General features: G+C 45.6%; 1 protein-coding gene across 1 annotated transcript in view; it reads right to left on the bottom strand.

Annotated features, from left to right (window-relative positions):
* The window catches only part of GLE1 (GLE1 RNA export mediator), a 37,285-nt gene that overhangs the window by 12,138 nt on the left and 6,212 nt on the right, over positions 1–18,935 (bottom strand). The window contains exons 3-9 of the mRNA XM_001159347.6: positions 14,560–14,670; positions 7,409–7,557; positions 6,889–6,949; positions 6,383–6,637; positions 4,807–5,035; positions 2,938–3,050; positions 2,704–2,773 (exon numbers count right to left, since the gene is read on the bottom strand). Coding sequence (XP_001159347.1) covers positions 2,704–2,773; positions 2,938–3,050; positions 4,807–5,035; positions 6,383–6,637; positions 6,889–6,949; positions 7,409–7,557; positions 14,560–14,670 — 988 coding nt within the window. The remainder of the gene's footprint in view (positions 1–2,703; positions 2,774–2,937; positions 3,051–4,806; positions 5,036–6,382; positions 6,638–6,888; positions 6,950–7,408; positions 7,558–14,559; positions 14,671–18,935) is intronic.

Raw genomic sequence — 18,935 nt, forward strand, 5'->3', positions numbered from 1 at the left:
AGCCCTGTAAGTAGAGAGAACGAAAAGAACTGCAGGATAAGAGTAGATCCCAGCCGGGCGCAGTGGCTCACGCCTGTAATCCCAGCACTTTGGGAGGCCAAGGTGGGCGGATCATGACGTCAGAAGATCGAGACCATCCTGGCTAACACGTTGAAATCCTGGCTAACACGTTGAAACCTGGTCTCTACTAAAAATACAAAAAATTAGCTGGGCGTGGTGGCAGGCGCCTGCAGTCCCAGCTACTCGGGAGGCTGAGGCAGGAGAATGGCGTGAACCCGGGAGGTGGAGCTTGCACTGAGCCGATATAGTGCCACTGCACTCCAGCCTGGGCGAAAGAGCGAGACTCTCAAAAAAAAAAAGAGTAGATCCCTAGGAATCACCTACAATTAGAGTGGGGTAGAAGACTAAGAAACCAACAAAGGGGAGAGAGAGAGAGGGAGAGAGAGAGAGGGAGGGAGAGAGAGAGAGAGGAAAGGGTAGTGAGGGAGGGAGGAGAAGAACCTGGAAAGTAATGGCACCATGGAGGCCAAAGGAATAGAGTTGCACAGAGAAAGCAGCAACAGTGCCGAACAGAAACCTCAGGAAGATCAGCAAACACTTAGAAGACATAGGATCAAGGGAGACTCATGTTAGGATGTGAGGGGCTCACATATATTTACAGGCTGAGAGAGAGGAGCCTATAAAAAGGAGTAATCACAGAAAACAGGAAAGGCAATAAACGATGAGGCAGTCTGACAGGAGACAGGAAGGAAAGGGAACAAGGGCAGAGGTGGAAGGGTAAGCCCAGCAGCAAGGACGCCTCATCCAGTGACACAGGAGACTAAGAGGTAAATGTCACTGTGCAGTGGTGGAGGGGCTCTGAGGAGCTCACACTGGATGTCTCCATTTTCCTGATGAAGGAGGTACTGACCCTGTCTGCGGTCAACAGAGGGGAACTGGGAATGGCCATCGAGGTGTGGAGTGGCTGTCCCGTCAACCTCTCCTGCTTTGCTGTTGCTATCAAAGGACACAGCACTTTAAATTCCAAAAAGTGATATGTTATTTATTTATTTATACCTTGCCCTGTTCCAGAAAGAATTTCAGGCAGCAAAGTCATATGTAAGTTTTGTCGGACTGCCTATCAAGGGCAGGAACTGAAATTTTCCTATGCTTTCCAGGCAATGAGAAGTGAGTCGGGGAACGGAACCCACGATGCGTCAGAGGAGTGTTCCAGTTGCACACACACTCCCCAGCCACCTGGCAGCTCAGTCTATAATCTGGAGGCTTCCACATCTACAGCTCCATACAAATGAACCTCTGGTTCTAAAGAAGTTTTTTCCTTGTCTGGTTCTCACTTTCTAAACCTCAGTCTCTGGAGAGAAAAGAAGGAGTCCTGGAGGATGAACAAGGCGAGCTTGGAGTAATTCGGAAAAGCTAATGTTGTAGGACAGAAGCAAAGCCTGCAAGTCACAGCCTAGGTTCCCTGAGTGATGTTTTCAGCAGTAAACTGCAACTTCAAAGCTAAGAGCCATCCTAATAATTTGCCATAAAAGGTAGCTTGTTAAAAATGAGTCAAAAAGGCCGGGTGCAGTGAGTCACGCCTGTAATCCCAGCGCTTTGGGAAGCTGAGGCGGGCGGATCACAAGGTCAGGAGGTCGAGACCATCCTGGTTAACACAGTGAAACCCCGTCTCTACTAAAAATACAAAAAATTAGCTGGGCGTGGTGGCGGGCACCTGTAGTCCCAGCTACTTGGGAGGCTGAGGCAGGAGAATGGCGTGAACCCGGGAGACAGAGCTTGCAGTGAGCCGAGATTGCGCCACTGCACTCCAGTCTGGGTGACAGAGCGAGACTACATCTCAAAAAAATAAATAAAAATAAATAAAATAAATAAAATAAAAAAAGGGGCTGGGCACAGTGGCTCACGCCTGTAATCCCAGCCCTTTGGGAGGCCGAGGCAGGTGGATCACGAGGTCAGGAGATTAAGAACATCCTGGCTAACACAGTGAAACCCCGTCTCTACTAAAAATACAAAAAATTAGCCGGATGTGGTGGTGGGCGCTTGTAGTCCCAGCTACTCGGGAGGCTGAGGGAGGAGAATAGAACAGCGGGAAGCCAGTAGGCGGAGCTTGCAGTGAGCCGAGATCACCCCACTTCACTCCAGCCTGGGCGACAGAGCAAGACTCTGTCTCAAAAAAAAAAAAAAAAAGAAAAAAAGAAAAAAAAAAAGAGTCTTCTTTTTTTGTTTTTGTTTTTGTTTTTGAGACAGAGTCTCGCTCTGTCACCCAGGCTGGAGTGAAGTGGTGTGATCTCGGCTCACTGCAATCTCCGCCTCCTGGGTTCAAGCAATTGTCCTGCCTCAGCCTCCTGAGTAACTGGCATTATAGGCGAGAGCCACCACACCCAGCTAGTATTTGTATTTTTAGTAGAGACAGGGTTTCACTATGTTGGTTAGGCTGCTCTCGAACTCCTGACCTCGTGATCCGCCCACCTCGGCCTCCCAAAGTCCTGGGATTACAGGCGTGAGCCCGGCCATGATTATCTTTGATGAGTTAAAGAGGAAACCAGGGAAACAAGATGTATGTCACTTATATGTACCCGATCCAACTGTAAACATTTGTTTGAATATACTTTTATAGGAACCTTACAGATACATACTTAGATTTGGAGTCTGAAAAATAATACAATGAAATGAAAGGTCATGTTCTTAACCCCGCTGACCAACCTGCAATGGTAGAGATTTGGCTCACTGGGATGGTAGCAGCCTTCTGGAGGTCCATCTTTATCTTTTTGGCCTGCCAGAAGAGAACAGTGAGAAGGCAGTGTTCTGAAGAGCTGAGTAGATGTCACTTAGAATCAGGTAAAGTGACATGCCAGCTACATTCATTTGGGACACGAAGTGCTCATTCTCTGAGAACCATCAAGTCCACAAAATTACTGCCATATACCTCTCCCCTACCTGACTGTCCTTGCTGTTGGTCAGGCCCTCAAAGGTCAACACACACTGCATGGAAGCATCCTGCAGCTGCTGGTACCACTGCATTGTAATGTCTTGTACCTTCACCTGGAGGTCTGAGAAATAAAAGAGAGGTTTTAGTAATAGCTAGTATTTACTGAACATGTAATATGAGGCAGGCACTGTTATAATCACTTTATGTATGTACTGACTGCTTTAACTGTCACCATAACTATGAAATAGATACTATTATTATCTCCATTTTATAGAAAAGGAAACAGGCACGAAAAGGTTAAGTGATTTGCCATGGTCACATTACTACAAAGTAGAAAATCTAAGGCTGGGTGTGGTGACCCACGCCTATAATTCCAGTACTCTAGGAGGCCAAGACAGGCCCAGGAGCTTGAGACCAGCTTGCGCAACATGGTGAAATCCCATCTCTACAAAAAATACACAAATTAGCCAGGCAGGATGGCGCATGCCTGTAGTCCCAGTTACTTGGGAGGCTGAGTGGGGAGGATCACTTGAGCCTGGGAGGGTGAGGCTATAGTGAGCCATGATCATACCACCGTACTCCTCCAGCCTGGGTAACAAGAGTGAGACTCCTATCTCAAAAACAAAAAACAAAAAACGCTGGGCGCAGTGGCTCATGCCTATAATCCCAGCACTTTGGGAGGCCGATGCTGGCAGATCACCTGAGGTCGGGAGTTTGAAACCGGCCTGACCAACATGGAGAAACCCCGTCTCCACTAAAAATACAAAAAAATTAGCCAGGTGTGGTGGCGCATGCCTGTAATCTCAGCTACTGAGGAGGCTGAGGCAGGAGAATTGCTTGAACCTGTGAGGCGGAGGTTGTAGTGAGCCGAGATCGTGCCATTACACTCCAGCCTGGGCAACAAGAGCAAAACTCTGTCTCAAAAAAAACAAAAACAAAAACAAAACACACCAAAAAAGAAAAATTAGACTCCCAGGCTGGGTGCGGTGGCTCACACCTGTAATCCTAGCATTTTGGGAGGCTGAGGCGGGTGGATCATGAGGTCAGGAGTTTGAGACCAGCCTGGCCAACATGGTGAAATCCCATCTTTACTAAAAATACAAAAATTAGCCAGGCACGGTGGCAGGCACCTGTAATCCCAGCTACTCGGGAGGCTGAGGCAGGAGAATTGTTTGAACCCGGGAGGCAGAGGTTGCAGAGAGCTGAGATCGCGCCACTGCAATCCAGCCTGGGCAACAGAGCAAATCTCCATCCCCTCCCCGCAAAAAAAAAAAAAAAAAAAAAAAAAAACAACAACAACAAAAACTAGACTCCCACTGATCTGGCTCCAGAGTCAGCACTCTCAAACACTATGGTACACTGATTCTTTTTCTTTTTTTGAGACGGAGTCTCACTCTGTCACCAGGTTGTAGTGCAGTGGCACCACCTCAGCTCACTGCAACCTCCAGCTCCTGGGTCAAGCAATTCTCCTGCCTTAGCCTCCCGAGTAGCTGGGACTACAGGTGCGTGCCACCATGGCCAGCTAATTTTTGTATTTTTGGTAGAGATGGGAGTTTCGTCATGTTGGCCAAGCTGGTCTCGAACTCCTGACCCCTTATACGTATTACACAAACACATATCTGTGCGCATTTATTTAAAATACTCAGCAGCAGCAATAATTGAAATAATGTATCTGCTAGAGTTATACAGAATTTCAAGTCCTCACGCAAAGTGTTGGAATCGTAAATCAGACTCTACATCAACCAAAACTGAATGAAATACATTACATAAAATTCTGGTTAACTGTCCTACAGTTTAACACAACATTCAAAACATGCTCGTTTCTCTTCACATTTGAAACTTACGAGTTAAAGGACCACATCCATACTGAAACCCACCTTCATTCTGTTTCCCTCCTGGGCCCTGGCTGGGAGCTGGGGGCTCTTTGTGGGCCTCTGGTCCCTGCTGCATCTGTGCCTCTTGCAGCTTTACCTGGGCCTCTTCATCCTGCCTCCTCTTGTCTTCGCAGGCTCTGGTGATCTCCTGCCCCAAGTTCATCAGGAGGTCCCGCATTTCCTGCAGAGCTCGCTCAGCCTCAGCTTGACTCTCTGCTGTGGGATAGCTGCTCTGTCAGAGTGACGGAGATGGTGCTTAGTGGTCATTCCCTAGGTAAATCATACCTCATACAAGTCAATAAATTTCCTGCAATTGGAATTGTTGCACCAATGGAGTATCCACATTCAACAAATTGATACTTCTTTCCCTGTTCTCTTAAAGGTATTAATAATTCCAACTTACTGTCACATCCATAGTTTCTAAGTATAAATTGGTCTGTATTCTCAGCAACAAGGGCCAGCGTAATTTTTTAAAAAGTTTGTGACAATATGTTAGACAAAAATAATACTGTTTTATTATAATAATAATTATTTTTTGAGACAGAATCTCCGTTGCCCAGGTTGGAGTGCAGTGGCAAGATCTCGGTCATTGCAACCTTTGCCTCCCAGGTTCAAGTGCTGCTCGTGCCTCAGCTTCCCAAGTAGCTGGGATTACAGGTGTGCGTCACCACACCCAGCTAATTTTTGTATTTTTAGTAGAGACCGGGTTTCACCATGTTGGCTGAAACCTACCAGTCTCGAACTCCTAGCCTCAAGTAATCCGAGAATCGCTTGAACCTGGAAGCCGGAGGTTGAAGTGAGCCATGATCACACCACTGCACTCCAGCCGGGGCAAGAGTGCGAGACCCTGTCTCAAAAAAGAAAAAAAAAAAAAAAAGCAAAGCAAAGAAACAGGGCAGGTACAATGGCTCGTGCCTGTAACCCCAATACTTCGAGAGGCTAAGGTGGGAGGATCACTTCAGCCCAGGAGTTCAAGACCAGCCTGGGAAACATAGTGAGATCTCTGTTGCTAATTTAAAAACAAAACAAAACAAAAAAAGTTTGGCACCGTGGCTCACACCTGTAATCTCAGCAGTTTGGGAGGCCGAAGTAGGGGGATCACTTCAGCCCAGGAGTTCGAGACCAGCCTGAGCAACATGGCAAAACCCTGTCTCTACAAAAAAATACAAAAATTAGCAGGGCATGGTGGTATGCGCCTGTAGTCCCAGCTACTCAGGAGACTGAGGTGGGAGGATCACTTGAGCCCGGGAGGCAGAGGTTGCATGAGCTGAGACTGTGTTACTGCACTCCAGCCTGGGTGACAAAGGGGGACCCCATCGCAAAAAAAAAAAAAAAAAAAAAAAAAAAAAAAAAGACTCCAGAATAAGCAGGTATAAAAATAAAGAAATAAATAAAAGAAACAAAATAAAATGTTAACAGTGGTTACTTCTAGGTAAAGAGATATGGAGATAACAAGTAATGTTTGGTATTTCCCCCAATAAGCAGATAGCAGGTATTACTTTTTAAGTCAGAAAACAGTTTTGCTTTTAAAGTCTTCCATTTCAAAGACAGCAAAGAGTCACTCTGAAGCCCCCCTCACCTCTGAAGAGGCCCGGATGATCCCTGAGATGAGGCTGCACAGCTGGTTGCCTCGGGTCTGGAAGGCAGCCAGGTCGACCTTAAGCAGGGCTTTGTGCTGCTCAGAGGCATCCAGCTGCTGGCTGAGCTGCAGCATCTCCTCCTGCAGAGCATAGAGGGCCCGCAGGCGGACCTGGCCTTCTTCCTTCCGAAGCCGCTCCTGTTCTGCTTGCTTCACGCGCTGCTGCTCTGCCTCCCGCAGCTTCAGGTTGAGAATCTGTAGAAAAGGGCTGAGTGACTTCTCTCTGAGGGGTTCCTGGGCTTCTTCTTTCTACAGTCCTCAAATTCTAAGTGGGCTACATATTTTCACAGATGGGCTCAGAGCAGGAAGAGGACATCCCAAGGTTAGTCACACACAGGCATAATACGGCCCAGATCCTCCATGGTGGCCATCTGCCAACACCTGGCTCTCCAGGCAGGTTACAGACAGACACCAAAACACCCACACCAATTCTGCCAGGCTCTGACCTTTGCTCTGTGACGGTGCTCAGCTTTTAGCTTCTCTTGGTGTCCCAAGGCTTCTCTGGAGCTGCATGAAAAATGGCAGGGAGGAATAGTCAGGGATACTTCCTGAAATTGTTTTTCTTTCTTTTCTCTCCCTCTCCCTGCCCTCCCTTCCCTTCCTTCCCTTTTTCTTAGAGATGGGGTCTCGTTATGTTGCCCAGGCTGCAGAGCATAGCTCACCACAGCCTCAAACTCCTGGACTCAAGCAATCCTCCTGCCTCAGCCTCTCTAGTAATTGAGACTACAGCTGTGTTCCACCACGCCCGTAAAATTGTTTTACCTCTCCTAAAAGCCTCCCTCTTTGTGTTCCTTTGGTTGTCTTTCCAAGTTTGGTCTTTTTTCCAGGTTATAAAATTCTCTGCCTATTTTACCTTGATATTTAAGGACTCAGAAGTTGTTCAACTCTTTCCCCTTGGAATTCCTCTTGGGAAAGAGTTCCAGTTGAACACATCAACATTCCCAGTCATAATTCAGGGAGACTCACCTCTTCTCCATTACTTCCCGCAAGTCCTGGAATTCTTTATGCTGCTTCAGTTCCTTCCATTCATCAAACCGCTTCAGTTGTTCAGATGCCATCTCCGAGAGGGCTTGCACCTTCCTCTCCTGCTCCTCCTGCCACTGCCTCAGGCCCTCCTGAAAAGGTTTTTTTTTTTTTAGATGGAATCTCTCTCTGTCGCCAGGCTGGAGTGCAGCTCACTGCAACCTCCAACTCCCCGGGTTCAAGCGATTCTTGTCTCAGCTCCCCAAGTAGCTCGGACTACAGGTGCCCGCCACCATGCCCAGCTAATTTTTGTATTTTTAGTAGAGACGGTTTCACCATGTTGGCCAGGATGGTCTTGATCTCTTGACCTTGTGATCCGCCTGCCTTGGCCTCCCTAAGTGCTCGGATTACAGGCGTGAGCCACCGCGCCCGGCCGAAAAGGTTTAACACCTGCTCTCTGGAGCTCCTTCAACACCTTGATCATTTACCCCTGTGGGCTACCTGCCCATCGGCCCCTAACACCATCAGAGATACTTAAGGGCATGGAATCAGAACCTTTGCAGGAATATCCTTTCTCCTTTTGCTTGATCTTTAAGCTCAGCTGTTTTGGAAAGCTCTTCCAATTGCCCCATATGGTTTATGTCACTCCAGTACAAGCTGGGAACGGACAGGAATTTAGCAACATGACATCAAACAGCCATGCACTATTAAGCTTCCATCCTGTGTAGTCTTATGGGGTTCATTGGTAATTTATGGAAATCCTCATTCTAATTCCACAAACAAGCTATACACATTCCTATCTCACTGATTTTGTTAATCTCTGCCTCGAAGATTTTCTCCTGGACCTCCACTAAGGAAAGTCCTTTTCCTTAGTACCTAAGGGTATCAGATATTGAATTTATCATTTCATGAGAGTACTCACATATGGTTAAAGGCAATTTGACATTTTAACTATCAAAATTTGAGGTGTCTATATCCTTTGACGCTTGTTCCATTTCAGGAATTTATCCTGAGGAAATGCTTGTATGTGTGTGCAAAGATATACATACAAGAATGCTCACTGGAGCCCTGTTGATAACAGCAATACATTTAAAACCACTTAACTAGGGAATGACGACACGTATTATAGTACAGTCATACTGCAGAATACTATGCAGCCCTTAAAGATGACGAGATGCCAGCTAGCATGGAGATATGTCAAAATCTATTGTTAAGACATTATGTTATTTTATTTTAAAACATAATTATATTTTATTTTGTTTGTTTATTTTTGAGACAGGGTCTCACCCTGTCATGTAGGCTAGAGTGCAGTGGCACAATTATAGCTCACGGCAGCCTTGAACTCCTGAGCTCAAGGGATCATCCCAACGCAGCCACCTGAGTAGCTGGGACTAAAGGTGTCCACTACCACACGGGGCTAATTTTTAAATTTTTTATAGAGTCAGGGTCTCACTATATTGCCCAGGATGGTCTAGAGCTCCCGATCTCAAGCTATCCTCCCACTTTGGCCTCCCAAACTGCTGGGATTATAGGCATGAGCCAACTGTACCCAGTCTTAAAACTTATTTTAAAGCTTCCAGCGAAAGAAGGCAAACTAAACAAGCATATATGTCCTCTCCTCTGGGACTCTGTTAAAGTGAGAATTGGAAAGAAAAAAAAGACATAACACCACATAGAGCATGAGAGACGTCACCAGCAGGGAAAAATCTTCTACATACTTCTGGAAAACAGTCAGTGGAGAAGTAGCCAGGTGAACTGGCTGAGATCTGTAATCCCAGCACTTGAGGAGGCCAAAGCGGGAGGATCACTTGAGCCCAGGAGTTCGAGACCAGCCTGGGCAACAGAGAGACCCCCGTCTCTATCAAAAATTTAAAAATTATCTGGCTGTGGTGGTGCACACCTGCAGTCCCAGTTATTTAGAAAGCAGAAAGAGCTGAGGTAGGAGGAATGCCTGAACCCAGGAGGTCAAGGCTGCAAGGAGCGGTGATTGCACCACTGTATTCCAGCCCGAGCAACGGAGCGAGACCCTGTCTTTAAAAAAAAAAAATAGTGGAGAAGCAATAAATGATAGAGCAGAGCTGAGAAAACCCAAGGATACACACACACACACACACACGATGTGTGTGGGAAGCAGACGATGCCTCACGGGAGCAGAAAGCCAATCTACCAGCCAAACTGCAGAGTCTCAAGACTGGGAAATGCCACGACTCATATAGGTGGGCCTCATCGGGCTGAAAACGGAGCTACTGGCTGAATGTTTGTAGACAAAACAGTCAACTCTTGCTGTCTTCCCCTAGTCATTAGATCAAAACAGCCAAGAGCCAAGCATTTGTGCTATAATGATTTTATTGTATTTTTTATATATATACATATATATACATATATACACATATATACACATATATACATATATACACATATATACATATATACACATATATACATACATATACACATATATACATATATATACACACACATATATATATACGTGTGTGTGTGTGTGTGTGTGTATATATATATATATATATATTTTTTTTTTTTTTTTTGGCGACACAGTCTCGCACTGTCACCCAGGCTGGAGTGCACTGGCACGATCTCGGCTCACTGCAACCTCCGCCTCCCGGGTTCAAGCGATTCTCCTGCCTCAGCCTCCCAAGTAGCTGGGATTACAGGCATGTGCCACCACGCCCAGCTAATTTTTGTATTTTTAGTAGAGACGGGGTTTCATAGTGTTGGCCAGGATGGTCTCGATCTCTTGACCTTGTGATCCTCCCGCCTCAGCCTCCCAAAGTGCTGGGATTACAGGTGTAAGCCACGGGTGCCCTATTGGGGAACCTGTCCCAATAGTCATGTAGGTTCTTTTCTATTTTCCCTAAGCATTGGCCAGCTTGAAAAATAAAGGGACAGAGTACAAAAGAGAGAAATTTTAAAGCTGGGCATCCGGGGGAGACATCACATGTCGGTAGGTTCTGTGATGCCCCACAAGCCGTAAAACCAGCAAGTTTTTATTAGGGAGTTTCAAATGGGGAGGGAGTATACGAATAGGGTGTGAGTCACAGACATCAAGTACTTCACAAGGTAATAGAATATCACAAGGCAAATGGAGGCAGGGCAAGATCACAGGACCACAGGACCAGGGCAAAATTAAAATTGCTAATGAAGTTTCAGGCACCATTGTCATTGATAACATCTTATCAGGAGACAGGGTTTTGAGAGCAACTGGACTGACCAAAATTTATTAGGCAGGAATTTCTTCTTCCTAATAAGCCTGGGAGCGCTATGGGAGACTGGGGTCTATGTCACCCCTACAGTCTACAGACCATAAAAGACGGCCACATGCAGGGGGCCATCTATAGACCTACCCCTAGGTGCGTATTCTCCTTCCCAGGGATGTTCCTTGCTGAGAAAAAGAATTCAGCGATATTTCTCCCATTTGCTTTTGAAAGAAGAGAAATATGGCTTTGTTCTGCCCAGCTCACCGGCGGTCAGAGTTTAAGGTTATCTCTCTTGTTTCCTAAACATTGCTGTTATCCTGTTCTTTTTTCAAGGTGCCCAGATTTCATATTGTTCAAACACACATGCTCTACAATTTGTGCAGTTAATGCAATTATCACAGGGTCCTGAGGCGACATACATCCTCCTCAGCTGACAGGATTAAGAGATTAAAGTAAAGACAGGCATAGGAAATCACAAGGGTATTGACTGGGGAAGTGATAAGTGTCCAGGAAATCTTCACAATTTATGTTTAGAGATTCAGTAAAGACAGGCATAAGAAATTATAAAAGTATTAATTTGGGGAACTAATAAATGTCCATGAAATCTTCACAATCCATGTTCTTCTGCCATGGCTTCAGCCAGTCCCTCCGTTTGGGGTCCCTGACTTCCCGCAACAGTGCCTGGCTTTTTTTTTTTTTTTGGAGTCTCGCTCTGTCGCCCAGGCTGGAGTGTAGTGGTGCAATCTTGGCTCACTGCAAACTCCGCCTCCTGGGTTCAAGCGATTCTCCTCCCTCAGCCTCCCAAGTAGCTGGGACTACAGGTGCCTGCCACCATGCCTGGCTAATTTTTGTATTTTTAGTAGAGATGGGGTTTCACTATATTGGCCAGGCTGGTCTTGAACTCCCGACCTCGTGATCCATCCACCACGGCCTCCTAAAGTGCTGGGATTACCAGTGCAAGCCACCATGTCCAGCTATCTTATTTTTATTTTTTATTTTTTAGAGACGGAGTCTCAACTCTGTCGCCCAGGCTGGAGTACAGTGGTGCGATTTTGGCTCACTGCAACCTCCACCTCCCAGGTTCGAGTGATTGTCCAGCCTCAGCCTCCTGAGTAGCTGGGATTACAGGCGTGCACCACTATGCCTGCCTAATTTTTGTATTTTTAGTAGAGACAGGGTTTTACTGTGTTGGCCAGGCTGGTGTCAAACTCCTGACCTCAAGTGATCTGCCTGCCTCGGCCTCGGAAAGTGCTGGGATTACAGGTGTGAGCCAACAGGCCCGGCCCTGTGCTGTAATGATTTTAAAACAGATCTGCAAATTGTCTGACAGTCCTTCCATACCCTCTACTTCAACCTGAGTGGACTTTATGACTACCGTGACTAATAGAATATGGAAAAAAAAAAAATAGGCCAGGCACGTGGCTCTTTTTTAAGAAAATGAATAAACTGTCCAGAAACAGCTAATCAGTATGGGAACTAGTATTCCAAAACAATATGCTGGCACTTAGGAAGTCCTAAAGCTTAATAACCTTGTTTCTGATTATTCCCCTTGAATCTCTGATCTGATTACTAGCAATAAGGATCTTTAGATAACTGAGGAATCTCTATATCCTAAAAGGGATCAAGATGAACAAATAAAAAATAATGAATCCAGAAGAACATGTATATCAAGGAACACAAGTGAATCTGAAAAAGAGCTCTGAATATGATAAGAAATGAGAATAAGATGCTCTGAAAAAGGAAGAAGTGGAGAATACAAAAAAACTCATGAAAATTAGACATAATAAATACATATGTATTTTTTCAATCAACAGGTGGAGAATAAAATATAGAAATCTTCTAGAAAACAAAACAATAAGACAAAAGGAAAATGAAAGAAAGAATAGGACATATAGAGGATTAACTTAGGCAATGGAGAGGTGAACTAATCAAGGGGAAAAATTTCCAAAGATGCAGGAAATAAATCTTTGAATTAAAACAACTCTGATATGCAGAATTAGTTGTTTCTCACCATCTCCATTGCTACCACCCTACTCTAAGCAACCACCATCTTTCACCCAGATTACAACAATGTTCCAAATATTTTACTTATTTCTCTTGTTTACTTCTGTCTCTTCCCACCACAATATAAGCTCTATGTCTATAATGTTTACTGTTTTATCTAGACCTAGAACAGCATCTAGCACATAGGTGCTCAGCGAATATTTATTGACTCAATGACCAATAAGGCAAGATGCTAGAAGACTTTCATTTTCTTTTTCTTTTTTTTTTTTGAGATAAAGTATTGCTCTGCTGCCCAGGCTGGAGTGCAGTGGCACAATCTTGGCTCACTGCCACCTCTGCCTCCCGGGTTCAAGTGATTCTCCTGCCTCAGCCTCCCGAGTAACTGGTATTATAGGCATGCGCCACCACGCCCGGCTAATTTTTGTATTTTTAGTAGAGATGGGGTTTCGCCATGTTGGCCAGGCCAGTCTGGAACTCCTTATCTCAGGTGATCCACCTGCCTCACCCTCCCAAAGTGCTGGGATTACGGGCATGAGCCTCCGCGCCTGGCCAAGACTTTCATTTTCTAAATTCCTGTACTCTGAAACATTTTTACAAGATCATGCATTGCTTTCCTAATTAAAAAAAAATACATGCTGGGCGCAGTGGCTTATGCCTGTAATCCCAGCACTTTGGGAGGCTGAGGTGGGTGGATCACCTGAGGTCAGGAGTTTGAGACCAGCCTGGCCAACACGGTGAAACCCTGTCTCTACTAAAATTAGACCCTGTCTCTACTAAAAATTAGCCGGGCGTGGTGGCAGGCGCCTGTAATCTCAGCTACTTGGGAGGCTCAGGCAGGAGAATTGCTGGAACCCAGGAGGCGGAGGTTGCAGTGAGCCAAGATTGCACCACTGCACTCCAGCCCGGGCTGACAACAGCAAGACTCTGTCTCAAAAAAACAAAAACAAAAAACAGGCCAGGCACGGTAGCTCATGCCTGTAATCCCAGCACTCTGGGAGGCCGAGGTGGGCAGATCACGAGGTCAGAAGATCAAGACCATCCTGGCTAACACGGCGAAACCCTGTCTCCACTAAAAATACAAAAAATTAGCTGGGCGTGGTGACAGGCACCTGTAGTCCCAGCTACTTGGGAGGCTGAGGCAGGAGAATAGCATGAACCTGGGAGGCGGAGCTTGCGGTGAGCCGAGATGGTGCCACTGTACTACAGCCTCGGCAACAGAGCAAGACTCCGTCTCAAAAACAAAAACAAAATACAATCAAATAAATTAATTAAAATAGTGCTGCTATTTTTTCAAGAGGCTAAGGTCCTGACTGGGCATGGTGGCTCATGCCTGTAATCCCAGCACTTTGGGAGGCTGAGGCAGGTGGATCACCTGAGGTCAGGAGTTCGAGACCAGCCTGACCAACATAGTGAAACCCCGTCTCTAGTAAATAGAAAATAAAGTAGCTGGGTGTGGTGGCACGAGCCTGTAATCCTAGTTACTTGGGAGGCTGAGGCAGGAGAATCACTTGAACCTGGGAGGTGGAGGTTGCAGTGAGCCAAGATTACGCCATTGTAGTCCAGTCCAGCCTGGGCAACAAGAGCAAAAACTCCATCTCAAAAAAAAAAAAAAAAAAAAAGAGGCTAAGGACCCATCTTCTCAGAATAAGCTTATCTAACAATCCCAGACCATTTCCAAATTTTGGAGAAGTAAATGGAAGCCAGAAAAGGCTAAGTAATTTTCCCAAAGTCACATGTAAAATGTAACAGCCAGGATCTGAAACCAGACTTCACTTCAGAGCACTCACTCCTGACCTCTATTACACTACCCCCCAAACTAAACAGTAGGTGGGAAGGATGAGTAGCATACAGTGCCCATTCCTACGCCCTGGGGAACTGCAGTTAAATGTGGCTCACAGGATCAAGGCTGCCTTCCTTCATGGGTTCACTTACTGTTCCTTTCATTCTGTGTACCAGTTCGTACATTCGGACGCAGCCTTCCACTTTGATCCCCCGTGAGGACGGAAGTACCATAGATTCTGTGTGCTGGGACTCATCTTTGCCCTATATGAGCAGAAAATGGAAAAATAATTAAGTTTTTAATATGGTAAAGTTGGTGTTATCTCTTCTAGACAAAGACCACATCCCAACTTATGAACAACCACCAATAACAAGAGCAAAAAAAAAATTTAGGTCAGAACTAGTGTGCTTTTCATGAATGACATTGACTTTGTTCTAATTGTTTTCTTTAATAAATTGATGTTTGTTACTTTGGGTGATTTTTTGGGTTTTTCTATGTTTTTTTTTGACTTGTTTGTTTTACTCTGCCTAGAAAATGTTTCCCCTTTCTTCGGATCAGTGTCCATTTGTCCTGGGATGCTTTGGATGGAGTATCCCCAACCTACATCCCTAAGCCTCCACCCTCCTGGCTTCAGGAGAAAGCTGGCTATCAAAGTACTCTATACTCAGGCCGGGTGTGGTGGCTCACGCCTGTAATCCCAGTACTTTGGGAGGCAGAGGTGGGCGGATCACAAAGTCAGGAGTTCGAGACCATCCTGACCAACATGGTGAAACCCCGTCCCTACTAAAAATACAAAAATTAGCCAGGCGTGGTGGCACGCACCTATAATCCCAGCTACTAAGGAGGCTAAGGCAGGAGAATCCCTTGAACCCAGGAGGCAGAGGCTGTAGTGAGCTGAGATCGCGCCACTGCACTCCAGCCTGGGCGACAGAGCAAGACTCTATCTCAAAAAAAAGGCCAGGCACCTTTTTCCCCAGCACTTTGGGAGGCTGTGGTAGGCGGATCACGAGGTCTGGAGTTTGAGACTATCCTGACCAACATGGTGAAACCCTGTCTCTACTAAACATACACAAGACATACCCTGTCTCTACTAAAACCTGTCTCTACTAAACATACACAAGACATACTCTGTCTCTACCAAACATACACAAGTTAGCCGGGCATGGTGGCACGTGCCTAGGCATGGTGGCGGGCGCCTGTAGTCCCAGCTACTCGGGAGGCTGAGGCGGGAGAATGGCGTGAACCCGGGAGGTGAAGCTTGCAGTGCACAGAGATCGTATGACTGCACTCTAGCCTGGGCTACAGAGACTCTGTCTCAAAAAAAAAAAAAAAAAAAAAAAAGTCTTCTATCCTCCTACACCCAGTATGGACTTGAGGAATGAAAAATATGACCTGAAGGCCAGAGTTCATCTTGGAACTTTTCTAAGTTTTTTTTTTTTTTTGAAACAAGATCTCGCTCTGTTTCCCAGGCTGGAGTATAGTGGCGTGATCACGGATCATTACAGCCTGGACTTCCAGCTTCAACTGATCCTCCTGCCTCAGTCTCACAAGTAGCTGGGACCACTGGCGCACGCCACCACACCTGGCTAATTTTTGTATTTTTTTGTAGAGACAGGGTTTTGTCATGTTGCCCAGGCTGGTCCCAAACTCCTAGTCTCAGGCAAGCCTCCTACCTCAGCCTCCCAAAGTGCTATAGTTACAGGCATGAGCCACTGTACCTGGCCTATTTTTTTTCTTTTTCTTTTTTTTTTTTGAGATGGAGTCTCACTCTGTTGCCCAGGCTGGAGTGCAGTAGCGCAATCTCGGCTCACTGCAAGCTCTGCCTCCCGGGTTCACGCCATTCTCCTGCCTCAGCCTCCCAAGTAGCTGGGACTACAGGAACCCTCCACCACGCCAGGATAATTTTTTTTGTATTTTTAGTAGAGATGGTGTTTCACCATGTTAGCCAGGATGGTCTTGATCTCTTGACCTCGTGATCCAGCCGCCTTGGCCTTCCAAAGTGCTGGGATTACAGGCGTGAGCCACCGCACCCCGCCTTTTTTCTTTCTTTTTTTTTTTTTTGAGACAGGGTCTTACTCTATCACCCGTGCTGGCATACAGTTGTGCTATCTAGGCTCACTGCAGCCGTGACCTTCCAGGATCAAGGATCCTCCTACCTCAGCCTTCTGAGTAGCTGGGACCGTAGGCATGAGCCATCATGTTCAGGTAATTTTTTTGTAAATATGGAGTTTCCCCATGTTGCGCAGGCTAGTCTCGAATGCCTGAGCTCAAATGTTCCACCTGCCTTGGCCTCCCAAAGTGCTGGGATTCCACACCCAGCTTTTTTATTTTCATTAATACACCTGACATGGATATCTTTGAACTTTTCTGATGAAGCTATCTGGGAATGCTAACCTAAGATGTTGAGTCCAGGGCTACCAGTAGCCATCTTGCCGCCTAGTCTATCTCAACAATGAAACCAATAACTGAGAAATGGAGAGGCAAAGCCCCATGTTTGGGACACTAGATTGAGTCAAAAATAATCAATCCTATGTGGGGGAGATGTTTGAAAAATAATAATAAATAATGTCAAGCAGAAAGATGCAGAATGTAGATGTTCCTAGATCTAAGTGATTCCAAATGCACTCCTAGACTTCCTAGTTATATGAACTAATTAATACTTCCCTCAGTCCCTTAAGCCAAACTGGGTTTTTCTTACGTAAATACCAAAAATTCCTAAATAATGTGACAATCCATTACATAAAACCATTTAATAATTTATTAGGCCAGGCGCAGTGGCTCCAAAAATTACGGAATTTTATACGTGAAAATAACCTCGGGCTGGGCACGGTGGCTCATGCCTGTAATCCCAGCATGTTGGGAGGCCAAGGCGGGTGGATCACCTGAGGTCGCCTAGCCTGACCAACATGGTGAAACCCCGTCTCTACCAAAAATACAAAATTAGCCAGGCATGGTGGTGCGTGCCTGTAATCCCAGCTACTCAAGAGGCTGAGGCAGGAGAATCACTTGAACCTGGGGTTGCAGTGAGTCGAGATCACACCATTGCACTCCAGCCTGGGCGACAAAAGCGAAACTCCATATTAAAAAAAAAAAAGACCTCAGCAATTTGGTCCAGAATGAGTTTTACAGATAAAGACACTGAAGTCCACTGAGGAAAAGAGGCCCACCTGAGGGCACGCCACAATATTGGCAGGATCAGATCAGAATCTGTTGCCAAGAAGCTGCTCATAAAAATACTTTTTAAAATTTTTAATTTTTAAATAATTAATGTTCACAGAAAGTTGCAAAAATACATACAGGAAGGTCGCATGTACTTTTCACCCAGTTTCCCCCAATAGTAATGTCTTTCATAAATACAATAAAATAACAAAACCAGTAAATTGATATTGGTACAATCCACAGAGCTTATTCAGATTTCACAAATACAATAAAATAACAAAACCAGTAAATTGATATTGGTACAATCCACAGAGCTTATTCAGATTTCACCAGTTTTAAAGGCATTCATTTGTGCTTATGCATAGTTCTATGTAATTTTATCACATGTAGATTCATGTAAACACCACCACACTCAAGATACAAAGCTGTTCTATCACCACCAACCCCCCCATGTCACACCTATATTTATAGCCTCACCACTTCCTCCCCCATCCCTCATCTCTAAGCTATTCTTCTCTACAGTTCTGCTAATTCAGGAATGTTAAATAAATAAATCTTCACCCAGGCCGGGCCCGGTGGCTCACGCCTGTAATCCCAGAACTTTGGGAGGCCAAGTCGGGCAGATCACCTGAGAACAGGAGTTCGAGACCAGCCTGGTCAACATGGTGAAACCCCGTCTCTACTGAAAGTACAAAAATTAGCCGGGCGTGGTGGCAGGTGCCTATAATCCCAGCTACTCGGGAGGCTGAGGCAGGAGAATCACTTGAACCCGGGAGGCGGAGGCTGCATTAAGCCGAGATTGCACCATTGCACTCCAGCCTGGGGGACAAGAACGAGACTTCGTCTCAAAAATAAATAAAGAAATAAATCTTCACCCAGCCCTAGATTCTGGTTATGTTTTAGTTCTAAAAGGCTTACAGTTTTTTTTTTACATTTAAGTCCATGACTTAATGTAATTTTTAATTTTTTTTTTTTTTTTGAGATGGAGTCTTGCTCTGTCGCCCAGGCTGGTGTGCAGTGGCGCAATCTCAGCTCACTGCAAGCTCTGCCTCCCGCGTTCACATCATTCTGCTGCCTCAGCCTCCTGAGTAGCTGGGACTACAGGTGCCCGCCAACTCACCTGCCTAATTTTTTTTTTTTATTTTTAGTAGAGAAGGGGTTTGACCATGTTAGCCAGAATGGTCTCGATCTCCTGACCTAGTGATCCACCCGCCTTGGCCTCCCAAAGTGCTGGGATTACAGGCGTGAGCCACTGCGCCCAGCCAAGTTAATTTTTATATAAGGTATGACATTTAGGTGGAGGTTCATTTTTTTCCTTAAGATGTTCAGTTGCTAAAAATATATATTTTAAAGTACCCAGACCTTTTCT

The sequence above is a fragment of the Pan troglodytes genome, chromosome 11 (genome assembly GCF_028858775.2).
Source record: "Pan troglodytes isolate AG18354 chromosome 11, NHGRI_mPanTro3-v2.0_pri, whole genome shotgun sequence".
Classification (NCBI taxonomy): Eukaryota; Metazoa; Chordata; class Mammalia; order Primates; family Hominidae; genus Pan; species Pan troglodytes.